General features: G+C 40.5%; 1 protein-coding gene across 1 annotated transcript in view; it reads right to left on the bottom strand.

Moving 5' to 3' along the window:
* The window catches only part of LOC132824059 (kinectin-like), a 337,358-nt gene that overhangs the window by 238,984 nt on the left and 73,080 nt on the right, over positions 1-25,294 (bottom strand). The window contains exon 3 of the mRNA XM_060838325.1: positions 24,489-24,617. Coding sequence (XP_060694308.1) covers positions 24,489-24,617 — 129 coding nt within the window. The remainder of the gene's footprint in view (positions 1-24,488; positions 24,618-25,294) is intronic.

Genomic DNA, 25,294 nt, shown 5'->3' with positions numbered 1-25,294 from the left:
TTGGAGATCCAAAGATGTTTTCTAAGTTACTTACAGAAATTATACATGGGTGCAAATAAGCAAGTCACATACTTATCATAACATAAGCCCAACAGTTTCCTGAACTCTGAAAATAAATGTGATAAGAAAACAAAGCAATGAATTTATTCATTCAGCACATCGTATGAGACCTTTTTACCAATGTAAATTTTAGTATTCTTGCTGGTCTTGTTCAGGCTGAAGTCTTTTGTTTTTATGGCTGACGTTGGAGAGGTACCTTGTTTCCTTTCTAGTCCCACTCTTCCTTTGGTCATGTATTTTAAAATTTAACCAATGAGATGATACTGACCAGTATAAGAGTCTCAGTCGTATTTGGTTTAGAATTAGAAAGAAGTCAACCAGGTTTCTTTAATCCGTAAAGAATAACAATATAGAACATAGAACATTACAGCTTAGTACAGCTCCTTCAGCCTTCAATGTTACGCCAACCTGTCATACCAATGTGAAGCACACCTAACTTACACTATTCCATGTACGTCCATATGCTTGTCCAATGACAACTTAAATGTACTTAAAGATGGTGAATCTACCACAGTTGCAGGCAAAGCATTCCATACCCTTACTACTCTCTAAGTAAAGAAACTACCTCTGACATCTGTACTATACCTATCACCCTTCAATTTAAAGCTATGCCCCCTCGTGCTCACCTTTACCATACTTGGAAAAAGACTCTCCCTGCCACCCTATCTAATCCTCTGCTTATCTTATAAGTCACCTCTCAACCCTCTTCTTCCTAACGAAAACAGCCTCAAGTCCCTCAGCCTTTCCTCGTAAGAACTTCCCTCTATACCAGGCAACATTCTAGTAAATCTCCTCTGCACCCTTTCCAAAGCTTCCACATCCTTCTTATAATGCGGTGACCAGAACTATACACAATACTCCAAGTGCGGCCGCACCAGAGTTTTGTACAGCTGCAGCATAACCTCATGGTTCCGGAACTCGATCTCTCTATTAATAAAAGCCAAAACACTGTATGCCTACTTAACAACCCTGTCAATCTGGGTGGCAACTTTCAAGGGTCTGTGTACATGGACACCGAGACCTCTCTGCTCATCTACACTACCAAGAATCTTACCATTAGCCCAGTAGTTTGCATTCTGGTTACTCCCACCAAAGTGTATCACCTCACACTTGTCCGCATTAAACTCTATTTGCCACCTCTCAGCCCAGCTCTGCAGCTTATCTATGTCTCTCTGTAACCTACAACATCCTTCGTCACTATGCACAACTCCACCAACCTTAGCATCGTCTGCAAGATTACTAACCCACCCTTCTACACCCTCATCCAGGTCGTTTATAAAAATGACAAACAGCAGTGGACCCAACACCGACCCTCGCTGTACACCACTAGTAACTGGACTCCAGGATGAACATTTCCCATCAACCACCACCCTTTGTCTTCTTTCAGCAAGCCAATTACTGATCCAAACTGCTACATCTCCCACAATCCCATTCCTCCGCATTTTGTACAATAGCTACAGTAGGGAACCTTATCGAACACCTTGCTGAAATCCATATACACCACATCAACCAGTTTACTCTCATCCACCTGTTTGGTCACCTTCTCAAAGAACTCAATAAGGTTTGTGAGACATGACCTACCTTTCACAAAACCGTGCTGACTATTCCTAATCAAATTACTCTTTTCTAGATGATTATAAATCCTATCTCTTTACCAACAACTGAAGTAAGGCTCACTGGTCTATAATTACCAGGGTTGTCTCTACTCCTTTTCTTGAACAGGGGAACCACATTTGCTATCCTCCAGTCTTCTGGCACTATTCCTGTAGACAATGATGATTTAAAGACCAATGCCAAAGGCTCGGCAATCTCCTCCCTGGCTTCCAGAGGATCCTAGGATAAATCCCATCCAGCCCAGGGGACTTACATATTTTCACACTCTGCAGATTTCTACTATCTCTTCCTTTTGAACCTCAATCCCACCTAGTCTAGTAGCCTGTATCTCAGTATTCTCCTCAACAACACTGTCGTTTTCTAGAGTGAATACTGTCAAAAAATATTCATTTAGTGCTTCCCCTACCTCCTCTGACTCCACACACAACTTCCCACTACTATCCTTGATTGGCCCTAATCTTACTCTCATCATTCTTTTATTCCTTAAATACCTATAGAAAGCCTTAGGGTTTACCCTGATCCTATCCGTGAACAACTTCTCATGTCTCCCCCTGGCTCTTTTGAGCTCTCTCTTTAGTTCTTTTCTGGCTACCTTGTAACCCTCAAGCGCCCTAACTGAGCCTTCACATCTCATCCTAACATAGGTCTTCTTCTTCCTCTTGACCAGAGATTCCACTTCCTTCGTAAACCACAGCTCCCGCACTCTACAGCTTCCTCCTGCCTGACAGGTGCATAGCTAGCTAGGACACACAGGAGCTTTCCCCTGAATAAGCTCCACACTTCTAATGTGCCCATCCCCTGCAGTTTCCTTCCCCATTCTATGCTTCCTAAATCTTGCCTAATCACATTGTAATTGCCTTCCCCCCAGCTGTAACTCTTGCTCAGTGGTATACACCTATCCCTTTCAATCACTAAAGTAAACATAACAGAACTGTGATCGCTATCACCAAAGTGCTCACCTACTTCCAAGTCTAACACCTGGCCAGGCTCATTACCCAGTATCAAATCAAATGTGGCTTCACCCCTTGTTGGGCTGTCTAGATACTGTGTCAGGAAGTCCTCCTGCACACACTGGACAAAAACTGACCCACTATACTCATACTATAGTGTTCCCAGTCAATATTTGGAAAGTTGAAGTCCCCCATGACAACTACCCTGTATCTCTCACTCCTATCGAGAATCATCTCTGCTATCCTTTCCGCTATATCTCTGGAACTATTCAGAGGCCTATAGAAAACTCCAAACAGGGTGACCTCTCCCTTCCTGCTCCTAACCTCATCCCATACTACCTCAACTGACGAGTCCCCAAACATCCTTGCTGCAACTGGAATACTATCCTTGACCAACAATGCCACATCTCCCCCTCTTTTACCTCCTTGTAACTCCTCTCTGTTCTTACTGAAACATCTAAATCCTGGAACCTGAAACAACCATTCCTATCCCTGCTCTATCCATGTCTCTGAAATGGCCATAACATCGAAATCCCAGGTAACAACCCATGCTGCGAGTTCACTCACCATATTCCGGATGCCCCTGGCGTTGAAGTAGACACACTTCAAACTAACTTCTTGCTTGCTGGTGCCATCTTGCGTCCCTGAAACTTGATTTCGGATCTCCCTACTCTCAACCTTTTCTATACTCAAATTACAATTTTGGTTTCCATCCCCCTGCTGGATTAGTTTAAACCCACCCCAATAGCCTTAGCGAATTTCCCCCCCAAGATATTTGTACCCCTCTGGTTCAGATGGAGACCATCCTGCTTGTCGAGGTACCACCTACCCCAGAAAAAGCCCCAATTACCCAAGAATCTAAAACCCTCCCTCCTGCACCATCTCTGTAGCCACATGTTCAACTCCTCTCTCTCCCCTTTCCTCGCCTCAATAGCATGTGGCACGGGCAACAAACCAGAGACAACAACTCTGTTCGTCCTAGCTCTGAGCTTCCACCCTAGCTCCCTGAATTTCTGCCTTAAATCGCCATATCTCTTCCTACCTATGTCGGTGCCAATGTGGACCACGACTTAGGGCTGCTCCCCCTCCTCCTTAAGGATCCCAAATACACGATCAGAGACATCACGAACCCTGGCACTTGGGAGACTCCACACCAACTGAGAGTCTCTCTCGTCCCCACAGAACCTCCTATCTGTCCCCCTAACTATGGAGTCCCCAATGACTACTGCTCTGCTCCTCTTCCCTTCTGAGCAGCAGGGACAGATAACCATATTTGCCAGAGCCCTGTGCCCCACTGCTTTCCTCTGGTAAGTCATTCCCCCCAATAGTATCCAAAATGGTATACTTTTGTTGAGGGGAATGCCACAGGGGATCCCTGCACTGCCTGCCAGTTCCCTTTCCATCACCTGACTGTAACCCATCTGCCTTTTTCTTGTACCTGAGCTGTGACTACCTCCCTGTAACTCCTCTCAATAACCCCCTCTGCCTCCTGAATGATCCGAAGTTCATCCAGCTCTAGCTCCAGTTCCCTAACACGGCTTTCGAGGAGCTGAAGTTGGGTGCACTTCCCGCAGTTACTAAAGTAAACTTTCTCAAACAAATATACAAAGATTATTGACAAAACAAGGATTTTGATTATGCAAAGATGGATAGGATTTCTATTTTAACACGCTAAATTTCACGAGGCAAATATGGTTATCTTGGACAGATCCCATGGATTAATCAGCAATATCCTGTCCCCAAATAAAACAGTTAGCGACACTGTGGGTCATCAAATCTCATTAAACTTCACAAGAGACTATGTTGCTTCACTTTTGATGATCTGTTCTTGAAACACCCTCAGAAGCAGATTCATCTTAGACTACCACAATGACTACTCACATTCTGCTGTTTCACTTTCCTTTCCTGACACTACTTTCCTGAATTCTTGAAAACTGCATTCCAGCACTTACACACAGAATTACGATACTACAGCTTTAAAAAGATGTATGTTGTCCTTTTTTTAGGGAAGAGAGATTGACGGTGCCGAGTGGTATGCTGCAAGCCAATTAAATAAACAGCTTGTAAAAGTTGGAACAATAAAAGCAGAATGAAGGGGTGGGGTGAAGCTCTCACAGAATCAGGATTTGAGTTGAAGTTTCAGTAACTATTGGAGTTTGGACATTGTTATACATCTCCCCATTACACCACATGCATTGATGTTCTTTCCTTCTGCACTGACAGTTGCATGTGAGACAGTCTATTTAACTGAATTTACCTTTGCCTTGGATGAGTTTATGTGATGTTACTGTTGAAACAGTTGCTATTTAGTGGTTAAATAATCTAATATTCTGTCAAGTTTTCCAACAGAGTTACATTATTCCAATTCTTATTTCTTTTGTTTGAATTTAACTATATTGTAATATTAAATTGTGGTTTGCTTCAAGCCTGGTAGTTTGACGAATGGAATTGTATCCAGAACACAATGCCTTACACTTGTCTTCAAAAATAAGAAAAAGTTGGGGTCTTGGCAATCTTCTTAATATATTTTGAAGGAGTTTAGTCTGGTCCAAAACACACAGACACAACTTCTACTTTTCACAAACAGCAAGCTTGACGAAGTCAATGCTGTGCCTGGAATTATTTCCCCGAGTTCTAATCTAGTCCAGTTGCACAAAGCAAATATATCGTGTTTGTTTCCTTCACCCACACTGACAGTTGTATATTAAAGAAAACAGTTTTTTTACAGCTCCAGGTAGCAGTTTTAGTCAAAGGGCATCATCAATATTCAGCCACTTTTTTAAACAAATAATGAACTGTCAGATACAATCAGGATTCCATGAACAATTATATGATGATGGCCAGATAACCTGTTTTTGTGATGTTGGTAGATACAGGCCAGGACATGAGGGATAATTAGAAGAAAGTGAGGACTGCAGATGCTGGAAATCGAAGTCAAAAAATGTGATGCTGGAAAAGCACAACCAGTCAGGAAGAGCTTATGCTAGAAACGTCGACTCTCCTGCTCCTTGGATGCTGCCTGACCGGCTGTGCTTTTCCAGCACCACATTCTTCTGTATAGAATGCCCTCGGATGTTTAACTTGAGGGAACAGGTGACCTCAGTTTAAAATTGAATACAAAAGACAGCACTGTTGACAATGCAGTTATTCAGTACTGCACTGGAGCATCAACCTTGACTTTTGGAACATGAACCTTCTGACTCAGAGAGTAACTCCTACTATTTGAACATAGAACATTACAGCGCAGTACAGGCCCTTTGGCCCTCGATGTTGCGCCACCCTGTCATACTAATCTGAATACCCTCCTACCTACACCATTCCATGTACATCCCTATGCCTGTCCAATGACTACTTAAATGCACTTAAACTTGGTGAATTTACTACCGTTGCAGGCAAAGCATTCCATACCCTTACTACTCTCTGAGTAAATAAACTACCTCTGACATCTGTCTCATACCTATCTCCCTTCACTTTAAAGTTGTGTCCCCTCGTGTTTGCTGTCCCCATACTTGGAAAAAAGGCTCTCCCTGTCCACCCTACCTAACCCTCTGATTGTCTTGTCTGTCTCTATTAAGTCACCTCTCAACCTTCTTCCCTTGCCTCAAGGCCCTCAGCCTTTCCTCGTAAGACATTCTTTCCATACCAGGCAACATCCTAGTAAATCTCCTCTGCACCCTTTCCAAAGCTTCCACATCCTTATAATGCGGTGACCAGAACTGTACACAATACTCCAAGGGTGGCCGTACCAGAGCTTTGTACAGCTGCAGCATAACCTCCTGGTTCTGGAACTCAATCCCTCTATTAATAAAGGCCAAAACACTGTATGCCTTCTGAACAACCTTGTCAATCTGGATGGCAACTTTCAGGGATCTCTGTACATGGACACCGAGATCTCTCTGCTCATCTGCACTCCCAAAAATCTTACCATTAGCCCAGTACTTTGCATTCTGATTACTCTGTCCAAAGTGTATCACCTCACACTTGTCCACATTAAACTCCATTCGCCACCTCTCAGCCCAGCTCTACTTCCTATCTACGTCTCTCTGCGACCCACTACACCCTTCATCACTATCCACAACTCCACCGACCTTAGTGTCGTCAGCAAATTTACTAACCCACCCTTCTAAGCCCTCATCCAGGTCATTTATAAAAATGACAAACAGCAGTGGACCTAACACCGGCCCTTGCGGTACGCTGCTAGTAACTGGACATCAAGATGAACATGCTCCATCAACTACAACCCTCTGTTTTCTTTCAGCAAGCCAATTACTGATCCAAATTGCTATGTCTCCCACAATCCCATTCCTCCGCATTTTCACACTGTGTCCTAACATAAGCCTTCTTCTTATTCTTGACCAGGGATTCCACTTCCTTAGTAAACCATCGCTCACTCGTTCTATATCTTCCTCCTTGCCTGACAGGTACATACTTATTTAGGACACACAGGAGCTTTTCCTTGAATAAGCTCCACATTTTTAATGTGCTCATCCCCTGTAGTTTCCTTCTCCATTCTACAATTCCTAAATCTTTCCTAAATGCATCGTAATTTCCCTTCCCCCAGCTGCAACTCTTGCTCGGTAGAGTACACCTATCCCTTTCCATCACAAAAGTAAACCTGAGAGAACTGTGATCGCTGTCTCCAAAGTGCTCACCTACTTCCAAATCTAACACCTGGCCAGGCTCGTTACCCAGTACTAAATCTAAAGTAGCTTCGCCCCTTGTAGGCCTGTCTACATCCTGTGTCAGGAAGCCCTCCTCCACACACTGGACAAAAACTGACCCATCTATAGTACTGTAGTGCTCCCAGTCAATATTTGGATTGTTGAAGTCCCCCATGACAACTACCCTGCCTCTCTCACTCCTATTGAGAATCATCTTTGCTATCCTCTCCTCTACATCTCTGGGACTATTCGGAGGCCTATAGAAAGCTCCCAGCATGGTGACTTCTCCTTTCCTGTTTCTAACCTCAGCCCATACGACCTCAGTTGACAAGTCCCCAAACATTCTTCCTACAACTGTAATATTGTCCCTGATCAGCAATGCTACACCTCCCCCTCTTTTACCATCTTCTCCATTCTTACTGAAACATCTGAATCCTGGAACCTGCAACAGCCATTCCTGTCCCTGCTCTATCCATGTCTCCGTAATGGCCACAACATCGAAGTTCCAGATACCAACCCACGCTGCCAATTCACCCACTTTATTTTGGATGCTCCTCGCATGGAAGTACACACACTTCAAACCAGGTTCTCACTTGCTGGCTAACACTCTTAGCCATGCAGTTCATAGCCAAACTAGGGCAAGAACATATACATTAAATGCTAACAATTTAAATGGAATCGAGACCTGACTATGTATAAAAATATTCAGTGAAAAGTGAGAGTGCAAGTGGATTAAGTCATACAAATAGATTAATTTTTGGTTTCATATCAAAGGTTGTAGAATTTAAAGCATAGAAGTATTCTTGAACTTACACAAAATCTTTTCAGGTGGCACACAATTTATGATTCACTGTTATATATAGTTTTCAATCAACCTATTCAACCATGATGCAGCATTCCTCTGGAACAGGTGGGAATTGCACGTAGGCCTCTGGCTCAGGGGCATGGACAATTTCACTATGACACACTATTGTATAGGAATAATGAGAAGCAGTGTAAAATAATATATATTTGGTGAAAAGAGCAAGTAGAGATTTCAGTTATGAACTCAGAACTTGAGTTTTGTTTCCACAAGAGCACAGAAGGTTTAGCAACCTTAAAAGTGGATAAATCCATCCTCGGTTGCTGAGGGGGGCAAGAATGGAGATGACCTGATAGAAGTATTCAAGATTATAAGACATTGGAGATACTATTAGAATGTTTATGCTACTCAAGGTGAATAGCAACAAGAGGTCATTATTTTACGATAATCACAGAAGTATTAACAGAATGGCAAGAGACGTTTTCGTGATGGTGAACTTTGTATCACAAACAGTTCTTGAAGCAGTCTGTAGTTGATTCGAAACAGATGCAAATGCTTCTTTGGTGATAGTTCATAGAAATGGGGAGAGTTGGAGTAAGCAAGGTGATCTACATCGAAAAAAATATTTATAATACAGCTGCTTCAACAGATTTCATGGATCACAAGGCTCATTTTTATACAGTAATAGTGATACAGGGCCACTGTTATTTGTTTTTGGATTCATTGTTAAGTACTGTATACCACTACATAAAGTTCAACATTTATTTCCCATTCTAGATGTCTTTCAGAAAGTACTGTTGAGATTTCTTTTCGAGCTGACGTATTCCATATGGCGATGGTATTCCCATGATGCCCCTCAACAGACATTTCGAAGATTTTGATACAGCAGCAATTAAGGAAATGCGATGCATGTCAAAATAATGTGTAACTTGGAGGGGAAGGGTCCCCACATCCCCTTTCCTTCTAGATGGTGACATTTGCAGATTGGTAGTTGTTCCCTCATCAATTTTCTGGAATGCAAACTGTAAGCAAAGTGCCTGTGGTATAAAAGTAAATGTTTAAGCTGATGCATGGATTGCTGATCAAGTGGTCTATATTTTCCTGCCTAGCATTGTACTTCTTATGGATTGTAGGTGCAAGGCAAGTCGAAAATATTGCAGAAAACAAAAAGCCAAAAAAATGCTGGAAATCAGAAACAAAATCAGAAATTGCTGGAAAAACTCAGATCTGAAGTTCTGAAGAAAGGTGACCTGATCTGAAACAGGTCTCTCCACAGATGCTGTAAGACCTGCTGAGTTTTTCCAGCAATTTCTGAGAGTATTCCGCTCCGGACTTGTAAGTGATGAAGAGGCATTTTACAGCAAGTAGATTGCCACTCATCGCAGAAATAACCAAGACTATAATAGCCACCGCATTTATGTAGGTTAAGGGTCCTCAATGAGCCATGTCAATTGTGGTGACAATGGGCTGGGCATTTCTTTAAGGAGTTCTCTATGCATAAACTGGTACTATCTAAGATGTACACTAAAACCAGCTGATGGCAGGAAGAAGCAGAATTAAAATTATTAACTTTAAAACTAACTGGAGGGAATGGGGGGGGTGGAGGCAATTAAAAATACAAATATAAAAACTTATTTGCAGAACCAGTTGGTAATTGAACCACAGTCAGATAGGCAAGCAGCAGCATCATCTAGTGTTCGGAGGATGAAAGATAAGCATATGGTTCTCATGCATTGCAATGCAGAAACATCATCCAGGTACATGTCGGTGATCGTTAGCTTCAACAAATAAGCCAAATCTTCTGGGAAAAGTATAAACTTTTAAATAAAAACTTCATGTTTTTCATTAAAGGACAATGAAGTAGATAAATTTAATCAGGATGTTATGAAGTATATCTTTTTTGGACCCTATTATTTTGAAGTATTAATTTGGGCACTAGAAATTTCAGTTTGAAGAATTCACAAATCATATTTCTCGAAGTGTTGCCATTAATTCAATTGGTTTGATTTTTCTTTGATCTAATTTTATTTCAATATTTTGACTAGTTAGTTAGAATTAGTTAGTTTCCCCATGATTTGGAGATGCCGGTGTTGGACTGGGGTGTACAAAGTTAAAAATCACACAACACCAGGTTAAAGTCCAACAGGTTTAATTGGAAGCACACTAGCTTTCGGAGCGTCGCTCCTTCATCAGGTGGTAGTGGAGGGCTCAATCCTAACACACAGAATTTATAGCAAAAATTTACAGTGTAATGTAACTGAAATTATACATTGAAAAATTGATTGTCTGTTAAGCCTTTCACCTGTTAGAATACCGTGATAGTTTCACTTCTGTCATGTGTAATTCACAAAACCTTTTTTTTAAAAAAAGTTGCATTCTTGGGTTAGCTGTTAACAATGGTGATAGCTAGACAATATGTTGAAGGTGTTGGCCCCCTGCGTTCTCTGTCTATGCCATGATGTTTAGATTGAATCTCATCTAAAAAGTGAGATAACTGAGTTTTACATGAATTCATGCAATTTTTGAGCTCATTCATGTAAAAGTCAGTTATCTCATTTTTAGATTAGAATCAATCTAAACATCATCGCATAGACAGAGAACACAGGGGGCCAACACCTTCAACATATTGTCTCGCTATCACCATTGTTAACAGCTAACCCGAGAATGCAACTTTTTTTTAAAAAGGCTTTGAGATTTACACGTGAAAGAAGTGAAACTATCACGGTATTCTAACAGATGAAAGGCTCAACAGACAATCAATTTTTCAATGTATAATTTCAGTTACATCACACTATAAATTTTTGCTATTAATTCTGTGTTAGGATTGAGCTCTCCACTACCACCTGATGAAGGAGCGACGCTCCGAAAGCTAGTGTGCTTCTAATTAAACTTGTTGGACTTTAACCTGGTGTTGTGTGATTTTTAACTTAGTTTCCCCAAATTTTAATATTTCTTATTGGCAACTTTCCTTATGTTTAACTTGCCTTTCATTCTTAAATTCTTTGCTTTTTCAGTCCTGATTTTTCTGTCATTATGTCTTTAGCCAAAATGAAACAGCAAGAACTGCATACTGGGTACAAGATTTTTAATATATTATAAAAGTACAAGGACTGTTTGCACTTAAACTTGTATGCCAAAATGCATTTAGAGAATCCTAGTTTGGAATTGCAAAAGCTGTACTGTTAAAGCTTGTCACTATGTACTGTAGCTTTAAATTTTCTAGGGCAAGTAATACAATACTGTGAACATAGGTGCCTGGAGTTGACTAGGCAGTCGTATGGGAAGGGAGTGAAAAATCACTTGGGGTTAGAGAAAGAAGTGAGTGAATGAGAATTGTCGATAGGCACAATGTTAGATTCACAAATGTTTACAGAGAAGAAAGACCATTGTGTCCATGTTCATCAACAAAGATCTGAATCCCATTTTCCAGCCCTTAGCCCATAGGCTATGGCAACACAAGCGAATAGCTAAATACTGCTTAAATGCTCTGAGAGTTTCTGACTCAACCACCATGTCAATCAATGAGTTCTGGATTTCCAACACTTTCTAGGTGAATAAAAAATCTCAACTTTCTTCTTAGCCTTCTATTTCATATCTTTAATCTCTGCCCCTGGTTAGTGACCATTTTACTAAGAGGGAAACACGCCTTCCAATTGTCCTTATAATATTATGCACCTCCACCAGCTCCTCTCTCAATCTTGGCTAATCCAAAGAAAACCATCCCATCCAAACAATCCCCATTGTTCAGACTCTTCAGTCAAGCAATATCTGGTAAATATCCTCAGGGCACTCAAATAGTGCAATCAAAGTATTCCTGTAATGTGATGATCAGAACTACACGTAGTATTCCAGTTGTGCCCTAACTAGCATGGTTGTACAGTTTCAGCACAACCTCACAGCTCTTGGATTCCATTCCCCAACTAACCATCTGTGCCTTCTTCATCACCTTATCTACCTGCTGCCCTACCTTCAGGGATCCCTCTCACCTTCAATATTTTCCAAGGTCCTACCATTGACAGTGTAATCCCATGCCTTGATAGCTTTCTCCAAGTGCAATACTTTACATTTTTCCAGGTTGAATTTCATTTGACATTACTCTGCACTTGACCAGTTATGGATACCCTCCTGCAGTTACAGCTTTCCTCCTCGCTATTTACGAGCCAGCCAATTTTCTTATTTTCTGTAAACTTCTAGATCATGCTCCTACATTGCTGTTAATTTCTTAATGTACACTACAAACAACAAGGGTGCCAGCACAGACTCTGCAGAACCAGATTGAAAGTAGACTTCCAGTCACAAAAATATCCCTCCGCCATCACCCGCCGCTTCCTCTCTCTCAGTTATCTTTGGGTCCAATATGCCTATTACCTTGAATCCCATAGGTTCTATCTTTCTTGAACAGTTTGCCACAAGGAACCTTATCAAAAGTCTCGCTAAAGTTGATGTAAATCACATTAAATTCCTTATCCTCATCAACACTCCTAACTAAATCTTTTGAGGAGCCAATCAATTTTATTCAACACAACCTTCCTTAACAAATACATGCAGACTATTCCTGATTAATCCATGTCTCGACAAATGCAGATATTCTTCTGTCCCTCAAAATAATATCCATGCCACCAAAGTTAGACTGATTGGCCTGTAATTTCCTGGCCTGTCCTTCTTTCCTGTTTGGATAATGGGACAACATAAGCATTCTTCTCGTACTCTGGCACCTCACCCATGTTCAAAGGGGAATTGAAAATTACTGTCAGGCTTCCTGTTATCTCTTTCTTTGCCTCCTTCAACAGCCTGAAATGCATCTCATCTGGACCTGTAAATTTTTAAGGTTGCTAAACTCATTAAACCGTCTCTGTTTTTTTCTTATCTTTCACAGTCCCCTACCCTGACATTGATACCTGCATCTTCCTTTTCCATTGTGAAAACTAATGCAAACTTTGTGAGCCTAAAGCCAACTGTGCACAAACAATACCAGTCACCTCGGAGATGCAATTGGGAAGTAAATAAAATAGATAGTAAATTATATAGCATAGTATGAATAGGCTTAGCAAGAAGGAAATGTGACACTACATACTTAATATATATTTTGGATGTTCCTACTAAAGTCTAACAATTTTTTTTCTGGAACACTTCCTTGGTCACATTCGGGCTCAGATCAAACTAGAATTATAAAAACAGAAATGTACTTCTCTCTGTGTCTTTCAATTAACAACGTGAACTGATCCTCATGCACAAAAACCTAAAGCATCAAAATGCCATTGTTAATTCTACCAATTCAAAAAAGAAACTGAAATACTTAGTGAAAGAATTAGGAAAATACAGACAGATTTATTGTGAATAAATGCAAAATACCAAACTTGACCATTGATAAGCCCACAAAAAAAATCAACTGGAGCTAGATCAAAGAGCATCAAGAATGATTTGAACATCAAGCATTAAGTCAAAAGGTGCGAATGCTATTTAAGAAACTTCTTTTCAGAGATGATAATAATAAGAGACATTAAGACAGCAAAGAATGACAATTCCAACATTGCCATATCCCATACAATATCTTGTCATAGATTCTGTTATATTGACTTAAGATGCATTAACATTTTTATTCTAGTGTCAGCACAATGAAATTTCTCCTGCCACAATTTTGCCCTCACAACAACAAATGCATCCTGAAATCCAGATAAGGTATACTGAAGCAAGTTTCCTGGAGGAGGCAATCTCACTCCACTTCCTCTAATTTGAGTCAGTTTGGCCTTGAACATCAAATGTGTACCACATGTTTGGCATTAATGTGAAGAAAATGCAATGCTTAAAGATGCACGTGATATATCCTTTCTTCTGCTTCAAGAGACCTAGGTTCAAGTCCCATTTGCCCAGAGGTGTGTAATAAAATCTCTGAACAGGTTGGTTAGAAAGTATCTGCAATACTTCAAACTAATGCCAAAGTGTTTTATAGATACGCACTATTGAGTAACTAGAGCAAAACAATTCCACAAAGCAGTTAAAGCCAAGTTCGTAATGCCTGCTTACACTTTGAACATTAATTATTTAGTCTTACCAAGGTGGCATTTTAATGGTCCCAACAAATATTACACCTGACTCAAATACATTTGATTATCAGTCTATGATCACCACCAGATTAAAACAGCATAAGAAAGCACACCGCACACTGGGATTCATATCAACAGTGGAAGAATCTAAACTTGCATAAAATCTTGATTAGATTATACATGCAATACTTTTAACAATTCTGGTGTCCATATTACAGAAGGGATATAAAGCACAAAATGTTCCCATTTTTTGGCAAAGTATCATTTCCGGATGATTCACTGAAGTTGATATGCGAGGGCACATTGTCATGCCTCAAATTTCCAGCACACTGCAAATAAAGTCCCACCATTCCAGGAGTTGTCACAGCAGTTGAAAATTTTCTGAAATTATGCAGAATTCCCCAATTTACCTGGCATTTTGCACCCAGAATGTCAGAAAACATGGACCAGGTTTCTGTACTGATTAAGAATCTTATTACAAATAAATAGACTCTAGCTATAGGTAAAGAACTATGAACTGTTGGCTTACAAGTCTACTAGTTAAAACTCTAATCCCTTATAAAATTCCTCTTACACACATATACAGACACAAAAAAAATCACTGTTGTGGCTGGAGAAAAACTGGATAGGCAGTGCAATAGTCCCAGTTCATAGGGTTCACGGAGATTGACCCGTTTGGTTTGCCAGGACTTGCTACCCCTCAATTTCTCTTTTCCGGGTACTTTCAATTATTTGCAGAAGGCACAAGTGGCAATTTTTCTATATGTCTCTGAACTATTGGTTAAACCAATAGCTTACAGCAATTAGTGAGGGAAAATAAAACTGCCATTCAAGCTTCAGGTATTTATTGCTGCAGAGAGAAAGGCAGCACATCCCTTGAAACCCACAAGCTCTTTGGCTCCCTGGAAGCCAATCATATAGCTATTAGTAGAAGGCCTTTGTCATTGACAGTTGGTCACCCACTCCACAGACTAATCAGGTACTTGTTTTAGGCCAAATTTGCCTTTGTCCACACCCACTAACTCCAACTCATCTGTAGCAACCTCACACCCCACCTCACTTGAACAAATAGCAGTGTACACAGCACTTACAATGAGTGACAGTAACCAGATTTTTCAGAAGTGGAGTAAATTCTTCCACATTCCTTGTCTTTTTTGAAAACCATTCTTTCCCCTATTAACTCACAATCCAAATTACAGAAAATTGAAAAGATATGGTACTTACAACATGTCAACTTTTCACACACAATTGACCACTTTCCAGCCTACTATACATGCAACAGACCTCTTCAACAATGGACTTATACAATTCCATGGAAGGAATGGTGGAAGTCCTCACAGCTACAAGGAATTTATGACATTCACCCCACTGGTAGAAATCCCAGCTCCAGACACCTTGAGAAACTGCAAGCATGAAACTGCCCCTTACACAGCAGTCCTGCGTTTGAATTCAGTAAATGGCTGGCACCCCATTTATCCAACAAGGACCCTGAAGTCAGGTGACAGGCTAGCCAAGGAAGGCAGAACTCTTTACTCTTGACAAAGGAGGCTGAGCCACCAGATGAAGCCAAGCTGACCAAAGAGATCAACTTGGATCAGTACAGTGTCCTGGGTTAAAAGAAATGTCTAGAAATGCCTGTAGAGGATTAATGATCTCTGTACACCTCAAGGGTAAGTATACGTTTTTTTCTCTGCTACCTTAAGCTCACAGGGCATCTCAATACACTCATTTTGCTACTGCACACATTTCACATCAATGCTCATGGACTGCAACTCACTCCATTGCATGCAACATGTCCACTCAATGGCTTTCAGCAATCTCATCTGGCCAAATGGCTAATCCTTCCTGCTCTTTGCACTTATTACTCCACCACACTTTCTTCACCACCAGCACCTCTCCCATCTGCCTCCATCATACTCAAACCCTCCCCTCGTTTCATTGCAGGAAAAGAAATTCTCGTAACCAAGCCAATAGAAGCAGAGGACCAGCGGACATTAGGGTTTTCAACACGTTTATGGAAATACTGCAGAGTTAGCTGGGGCAGAGGGAAACTGCTCACATAGGAATGCCAAACAATTACTAAATCGTTCTTATCCTCAACAAGCTTGTACCCCTTTATCTAAATGAATTCCTTTAGATAATGGGACTGTAAAGAGGCGGCTAGTGCACTCCACCTCTAAGAAGGAAGTCACTATCCCTGAGGTTGTATTGGTATCAAAAGGTCAGAAGTGGTGATGTTCACTGATGATTGCACAACCATAATTAACTGTAAGTTTGGGTTCTTAGAATTCTAAGTTAAACATATGAGCATGTCTGTATGTTTGGAGTTCACAATTCGCTTATAAAAACCATCACACCCAAAATTCCAAGTGAGAAAATTTCCCAAGGAATTACTCAGGAGGCTGAGGTTGAGAACTTTTCAGACTCTGACTTTCATTTTTAATCTGTGCTACAAGTCATTCATGAGAGAAACAGGCATCATGAAGTGCTGAGAAGTATTTTGATGGAAATAGCATGTACTAAAAAGTGGTCCTAAGGAAAGGAATTTAAAGCAATTAAATTACCTTAAGTGACCAGACTGTTGGAATACAGTCAAGACAACAGAAGTAACGTTTCTGAAGTTGATTACAAAAAAAAGAAAAGAGAAGCTGGGCAGGGACAGTATAACACTGAAAAGAAGTAAAGAGCTTAATAACAATAAACTAACCTACCTACAAATTTTGGGAGAAGATTTGTAGCTCAGGTGCTCGTTGTTGTGGTTCTGTTCGCTGAGCTGGGAATTTGTGTTGTAGACGTTTCGTCCCCTGTCTAGGTGACATCCTCAGTGTTTGGGAGCCTCCTGTAAAGCACTTCTCTGATGTTTCCTTTGGCATTTATAGTGATTTGTATCTGCCGCTTCCGGTTTGCAGTTCCAGCTGTCCACTGCAGTGACCGGTATATTGGGTCCATGTCAATGTGCTTATTGATTGAATCTGTGGATGAGTGCCATGCCTCTAGGAATTCCCCGGCTGTTCTCTGTTTGGCTTGTCCTATAATAGTAGCTATCCTTAGTAGCCTTACACACTCAGATGACAAGCAACATGAATTCGACTGGGACAACACTACTATTATAGGACAAACCAAACAGAGAACAGCCAGGGAATTCCTAGAGGCATGGCACTCATCCACAGATTCAATCAATAACATATCGACCTAGACCCAATATACCAACCACTGCAACGGACAGCTGGAACTGACAACCGGAAGCGGCAGATACAAATCACAATAAATGCAGGAGGAAACATCACAGAAGTGCTTCACACGAGTCTCTCAAACACTGAGGATGTCACCTAGACAGGGGGCGAAACATCTGCAACATAAATTCCCAGCTAAGTTACCTACAGTTCTAGCAGATGAGTTCAAATTTAAATACTGCAACCTATCAAAGTATTAGAAAAGATGAATCTCCCTCTCTCTTTGAAATGAGTTGGTCTAGGTCTTGGTAGACATACAGCACTACACGTTCTCTTGTAACAATTTTTGAAAGCTGTACCAGTGTATTCATTCTGATATAAAACTGTTGTTTCTGTTCAATCTACAAAGTGTGCTTTGGTTATTTTTACAATGTTTTAAAGATCTTTGTATCTGTGTAATGAGGGAATAGAGGTTTGTCTTTCCTTGTTTCACTTATATTATTAATAAACATTTGCTCTGTTTTATTGTTCAAACAAAGGCTGCAACACTGTGTGCTTACGTTTTAGTAAAGATCACTTCAGACCTATCCAGCCAGGTTCCTCTTGGAGATATGGCTTGTCCATTACTAACATCAACTAAGTATTACCTCATAGCAATTGGCACCACTAGATCATAATATAAGTAACAGTTGCATCATATACATGCCAAGCAATGAACTTCTCCAATAAGATAGAATCTACCCATCACCTCTTCACATTTAATTATGCTACTTGTGCTGAATCCCACACTATCAACATCCTAGAGATTAATATTCACCAGAAACTGAATTGGACTAGCCACATAAATATTATGGCTGTGAGAGCAGGTGTCAGAGGCTTGGAGTCCTGCAGTGGGTAACTCACCTTCTGATTCCATAGGGCCTATCCACCATCTAAAAGGCTCAAGTCAGAAGTGTGATGAAATACCCTCAACTACATGGATGAGTGCAGCTGCAATAACAGTCAAGAACGTTGACACCAAACAGAGCAAAGTAGTTATTTGATTGGCACAACATCCTTAAACATACATTCCCTTTATTACCGATGCTCAGTTTCAGCACTGTGTACTATCTACAAGATGTACTACAGAAAATTACCAAGGCTTCTCAGCCAACACCTTCCAAACTCACTACCACTACCATCCAGAAGGACAAAGGCAGCAGATACATGTGAACACCACGACCCGCAAGTACGCCCACCAAGCCACTTACCATCCTGACTTGGAAATACCTTCAGTGTGGCTGAATCAAAATCGTGGAACAGCCTTTCTAACAGTATTGTGGGTATACCTACATCAAATGGACTGCAGCAACTCAAGAAGGCAGCTATCACCAAGAGCAACTACTGATGGGCAGTAAATGCAGGTTCAGCCAGTGACACTCACATTCCATGAATAAACAAAGGTGTGCAATGGGTAGTTCATATCTCTGCTCATCCTCATAGCTCAATGGCCTGCAAAAGAAGCTGCACAAAGCACTACCTCTGTCAGGTTAAACAATCACTCTTGCAACTCAGAGCAATTAATAACCTACATGAACTTTGAAACATTGAAAACCAGCTGATGCCGGAAGAGTGTAAAAGATGTGCTCCATGACTGCTCTCAAACTGCTGCCTACCATCATGGACTACAGTCAAAGCACTCAAATTCAATTGGCTGCAAGGAAAACATCTTTTTACGTTTTTCCTGTATTTTAAATTGTGGACTGAAATGAGAAAATGACTGTTTTAAAATGAAGGATTGCTGTGGCAATGTTCCAAGTTTTGAAAGCAAGTAACGTAACATTCAATGTAACTGTTTACACAGCTGCTTGTCATTGTCATATCAAGGGTTGAATTGTGATTGCAGATGAACTGGAACCGAGGGGTTGTGTACAGCTGGAGCATCAGTTGATACAAGGAACTGACTGGTGTATGGAATAGTGACCAGTTATCGATACCAAAGGCTTCTGCTTGCCAGCAAATATGTGATTAATTCTCAGGTAGCTGTATAGCTTAGGCTGTGAACAAGAGCGGAGAAGTCATCAGATCTCCTCCAGCTCAGGAGGTCTCTCTGTTATTTTCAGTAAAAGCCACTTCAGGCTTGAAGATACCAATTTATTTTGCCTTCAACAGTTGCTTTCACTTTTAATTGTTAAGTTAGATACCTTTTATAAATGATCCAGCCACCCTGTGCCTCTTGCAAACTAGTGGAAGCACCGACCAAAGGATGATTGAGAAGCAATATTTTGACCAGCAGAAGAATCATAAGAATCTTCTCACCAACTCATGAACAAGAACCACTGAGCTGCCTTCCCTGTTTTTTTTCCCTGTATTCATAACATCTATGTCTTTTTTTTCATCTTCTGTACGTGTGTGTACATGCGCACAGGTGTTCACATGGATTGATATGGAGCAGAGGGGACATATATAAGGGGGTGTTTGTAAGGGATTTAGAGTTTTGAATTAGTAGCATTATTTGTTGATGGTTCATAATGGTTTACATGTAGCTAGAGTCTGATTAATTCTAATTATTTTCACAAATAAAATATTACAAGTATTTATTACAAAAAAATATTTTCGTAAGATTTTTGTTAAGGACATAAACCTGGCCTGTGCTTTCTATCAACTTGGATCTAAGATGGTAAATCTTTAACTTTTGTCACTTCAGGAATTTTAGCGCTTGATTTCCAGCGCGCTACCTTAGTGAGGTGTAACAATGCTGGCTGAAGCCTTAAAAACCACCTAACCTTAAAGCTCTATAATGACACTGCCCTGTCTCTCAAATGATGAAGTGGATATGTCAAGTGCAGTTTCTTGAAGGTTAGATCAGCTGAAGATACCACACATACCATCATGTATAATAAATCATTTATTCATGAACAGCTAAACTCAAGGAATGCAGAAATAAATTGGTCCACATACACCCTTGACTGACCTGGGGGTAATTATCACATTATCAAAACAAATAACTAATGAAAGAGTCCAAATACAGCTCACTCCTTCTGGAAGTTGGTCTTAATGAGACCCTGCCTGACCTCTCAAGTTTATTCACAGACAATTGTTCCCAATCCTCCCTTTCATTTGTATCTAGTTACAGCTCCGCCTTGTTTTCTCCAGCAGTGAAGGGCAGAACCTTTCTGACCAAAGCACTGTTGGACCAGCCAAGGCATTGAAAGCTCATCTTAAGGAGATGCATGGCCTATTCCACTCTGGTCTTGTCAGATGCTTCTGCAGCATTACATCTCTGTTTAACATTAGTTTAAGGGTTTTGTAAAGGAGTCATCTGCTAGAAGGTAACCCTGGGCTCCCAGCAGCCATCTCTATGGCCTGTGGACCTTGGAAAGACACAGAAACCAGTGAGTTCTCAGTATCATGACAACTGTCCAGCATCTGGCACACACTTCCAGAATCTGGCATCTATGGTCACAGTAGAACTGGACGTGGAGGAGTGAATGCCTTTTCAATTGGTAAATTTGACAGATTCGTGAACGGGCATTGTCAAAGCTACATGGATGCAGTCTATAACGCCTTGCACTAAGAGAAGCCAGCAATATTTAGAATCCCACTGCCTAGAATGTTTAATTCTTCTCACAACAAGGAAAGTATATAAACTGGTATTTCTGAGAAAATTAAATCTGTGACTTTCCAGCTGCATCTGTCAACTGAGGATACGGAAATACCACATGGATCGCCAGTTGCTACTTGGAATAAGCTATTTATAGAAGATTCAGGACAGTTGTCATCTTGATTGGCACCAATATGGGTGGGCATCCATTCCTTCCAAGTGCAAATTCCCTTCTAACAGCTAACAACTCAGTAATGATGACCCAGGACACACTTGGTCTGCATCTGCACTGTGTTGCCAACAACTGTATATAATGACAGTGACGCTGGTTTATTCAGGCTCTGGTCATTCTCTTCCAAACCCTTGAGCAAGCTTGAGCTGCTGGTTCTCCCACTGGAGGCAGGCAACAGCCAGGGGAGGTTCCTGTCATTGCTGGACTTACGGACATTGTTTCCATTGATGCCTTCTTCTATGCTGTTATCTCTTAATAAACAATGCCGCAAGGTATCCTCTAACCACTGGACAACTGGTTGGATATATTGGAATTTGAACGGCATGTCAGAATCAATATTCCTGATTTCTCAAATGATCACAATGAAACAAGATCTTATGGCCTCCCACATTTTGGAATAAGGCTTCGTATTTGCAAGAGGTCCAAATCAAGAGGAGAGAAAGAGCTCTAAACTCCAAAACTGTATGGAGATGTATACAGAAGTACAAAAGCTACATTGAGTTGAATGAGTTAACTTTTCCATGGTGATAGCATTCCCTCCCAAAATAGTCAAAAGCTAAGCAGACTCCACACATTTCTAGTTAAGTGTGAAACGATGCAGCTTCAAAGCACTATATTCCATTATCAATTAGATAAGCAAGGCAAAACTGGGTGATATTTTTAAATTTGTGTTACATAGCTTTATATGCTTAACATGACAGGGGACCGACTGATCCAAAGTATGTAACTTTCATGATTGCTTGAGGCAACAATTGTTAGTGTTCATAGATGACAGAAGAACAATCTTTCAAAAGAATCCCATCTAATGGCAGTTTGGTTGCATTACAGAATCAGTAGATGTATGATTAATACGTTTGCTCCAGTAGGGCCTCATAAGCAAATCATTGTTCTCCACTCCCCCAAAAGAGAAAATCAGTAATTTGCACACCCATTCTCCGTGTGCTAACAACTATTTTGTCCCCTAATTGCAGTGTTGAGTTTGGTGCAAGGATGGCAAGGTTTTAACTTCATGTCGTTGTGAATTAGATATAGACTCTACATCAGACTAACCCTATGCCTTATGTTCTCTTTGGGTTGCTGCCTCATGGTCCCCGATAGCCTTTCAATCTGTCCCCATTTTCGTTCAGCCCCTTTTATCGTACTGTACCCCATTTACTCCCTGAGTCCACTGTTTTACAAATTGCCACGCCCTTATGGGCCATTCACTCTTCTCACAATGATAGCAGAGTGATTATAAATTATGCAAACAGCGCCTCCCATTATCCTCACCTGTGCAGTATGTTATCCTATCCTCCATCTAGGATTACTCCCTATCATGATAACATTCTCTCAGTCACCGAATCCAGTGAACTTCAACCCAGTCTTAATTATCCCACTCTCCCTAGGACAAAACAGACATCCACCTGGTGACCACTTAAGTCTTACAATTAATATCCAAACCTGTAGGTATGATCATAACCCATACTGACTTGGAAGGAGAGAACTGACTGAGCACAGTTCAGACCCAAGCAGGGATATGTCAACAGCATCCCAAGTGAGGTGCCCATGATCCCTAGATTGATCGCACTAGATCTGCAGAACTGACTATGGACTGCAAGGACTGGATCCCCATGCTCTGGTCAGACCAAGTGCCTTGCCTTACTGATGTTGGCCAATGCTCTGGACGGAGATTAGGAGAATTCACTAACTGTGGCAGCACCCCCTTACAGTTCATTTCACCATTTCACTCCAATAAGGACTAGTTCCCTTTTACTTTCAGACATTTGGTTGAATATAGCTTTTTACGCAAGTTGCTGGCATATGCTGTAGGTGTGATACTGATATAGCACAATGCCATACTCAACATGCCCACACCTCGACTGATCAGTGCCTCTACCTGTGACAGTTACTTGCCACTACCTCTGCATTAAACAACAAGACAAGACAGAGAAGCTGGCAGCCTCTAAGTTATCGCTATAAGGTTCTGTCAGGACAAAACGGAAGCAAGCAGTAGAGGCCAGCAGCCTATAGTTGAGGATTAAAAAGCCTATGTGCTGAAAAGCAATGCAAGCCACAAGAGATTGGCAGCCTTAAAGTCAGGGTAAACACAGTGAATGTTAAGAACGCAAGCTAAAAGAAAAGATTTTTAAGAAGCCTCATCTTTTGTATGTGTGTTCTAACCTAACAGAACACACACCAGTCAAAATGAAATCCTAAAGGATTGAAATGGTGTGAGTTGCTCTAAAAGCAGAAACAACAATTTCATGAGGTTGGGGTTTGACAATATGCACTTGTACAGAGGAAGGGTAGAAAAATATATTGTCCATTAAGTACACGTGGAAATGGTGGTGATAGCAGTAAAATTGGACTAGAAAAGCAAACTGGAAGCTGGGCCACCAGATAACCATTCTGTTCTTCATAAAGTGAATTTTCACTGTCTAATTTCTCATGGAAGGAGGAGAAAATGGGGAATTCCAGAGAATGAGGTGAGATTAACTAATAATGTGATGGAAATGCATGGACGTAAGGTAGTAATCATGCATTTGCAAAATTCAGAATGTTCTACTTAAAACCTAAAGGGAAAATTAAAAATTATTTTCTCAACATCGGGAATCTGATACTTTCATTCTCACCATGTTTTCCGAACTTCCTGGTCACTGGTCACACTGGTCAAGGCCTGAGAAAATTACAACTTTTGAGTCACTAGAAAACACACAAAATGGATTTGCTAGAATGATGCTGGAACTGACAGGCTATATCTATCAGGAAAGAATGAACAGGTTGTGACTCTTTTAGTTAGAAGGATGAAGCCATTGGCTGATCTAACAGAGCAATTTAAAATTCTAAAAAATACTTTAATAGGATAGTCCTAGAGGATATGTTCTCACTTGCAAGAAACACCAGAACAATGGGCCATAAATACAAGATAGTCACTGTTACATTCAGGAGGGAATTCAAGATGAATTGAATTCAAATTTTATAATCTCCAATGGTGAGATTTGAACCCATGTCCCTAGAAAATTTGTCTTGAGATGCTGGATTACTGGTTCATTTACATGAATGTTATGCCTTCACATGTGAACATTAAAATGCTTTAAATGTTTTGAAAGAATAACTGGAAGTTCCCAAATAACTTACAATGGAAAAACTGCACAATGCCTTAAAGTATTCGGAATCTCTGGAGCAAATATATCATCACAATAGATTACATGGTTTAAAAAAAACTCTTGAATGGTTTACAATTAAACGGTGATCAACCTGCAAGCTTTTTTTAAAGACAGCAGTTTTTACATTATGTTCTAAACCTGTTCCTTCCAATCATTACCAATACTCTTTGGAAAATAAGAGGCCTATAGATGCAACCTTGAAACATTCAACATATCTGAATACCTGCAGGTCTTCTACCAGAGAAGTTACTCTTCGATTAGCTTCCTTCTCAAGCTCCTCCATTGCCTGAATCAGGGCATCATTCTGTTCACTTAAGTCATTGATGTAAGACTGCAGAATCTGGACCTTCAACTGAACAAACAAATCAAAATAAGTAATATGTAGACAATCTAGTCTCAAACTGAAATTAATTTTGGCAGAATTACATCCCAGATATATACTATTAGTGAACATTTGAAAGATAAATAAAGGATGTTATGCAATGTAGGAATAAATGAATACATCCAGCGTGGCAACATGTAACTTGAAAAGTGTCTTGTGAGTTTACTTTAGGAGATATTTGCACTAATTATATATACTCACAAATGCACATGCTTATATATAATTTGCACATACACTTAGCAGATCCCCTACATAACTGCACAGTGGTATCATTTTTTTTGGAAAAACTGCCACAGTATTTAAATAGGTGTTGCACAACAGATGATTCTAGAGTCTTCCAATAGTGTTGGTTCACAACTCTTTTAGTTTTGGGGAACTCAGATGGACAGTCAAATGAAATCCAAGGGTCTTTGGCATGTGTAGAGACAGACCAAGAAGAATGGACCAAGACCCACTTCAACCCATTGTTCCCCGCTATTGGAGATTCAAAGTCATAGAGATGTAAAGCACAGAAACAGACTCTTCGGTCCAACCAGTCCATGCTGACCAAAATTCCAAACTAAACTAGTCCCACCTGCCTGTTCCTGACCCATATCCCTCCAAACCTTCTCTATTCATATATCCGTCCAAATGTCTTTTAAATATTA

Source organism: Hemiscyllium ocellatum, chromosome 17 (assembly GCF_020745735.1).
Source record: "Hemiscyllium ocellatum isolate sHemOce1 chromosome 17, sHemOce1.pat.X.cur, whole genome shotgun sequence".
NCBI lineage: Eukaryota > Metazoa > Chordata > Chondrichthyes > Orectolobiformes > Hemiscylliidae > Hemiscyllium > Hemiscyllium ocellatum.
The sequence above is the reverse complement of the archived record's forward strand: the minus strand, read 5'-3'. Positions and strand labels throughout refer to the sequence as shown.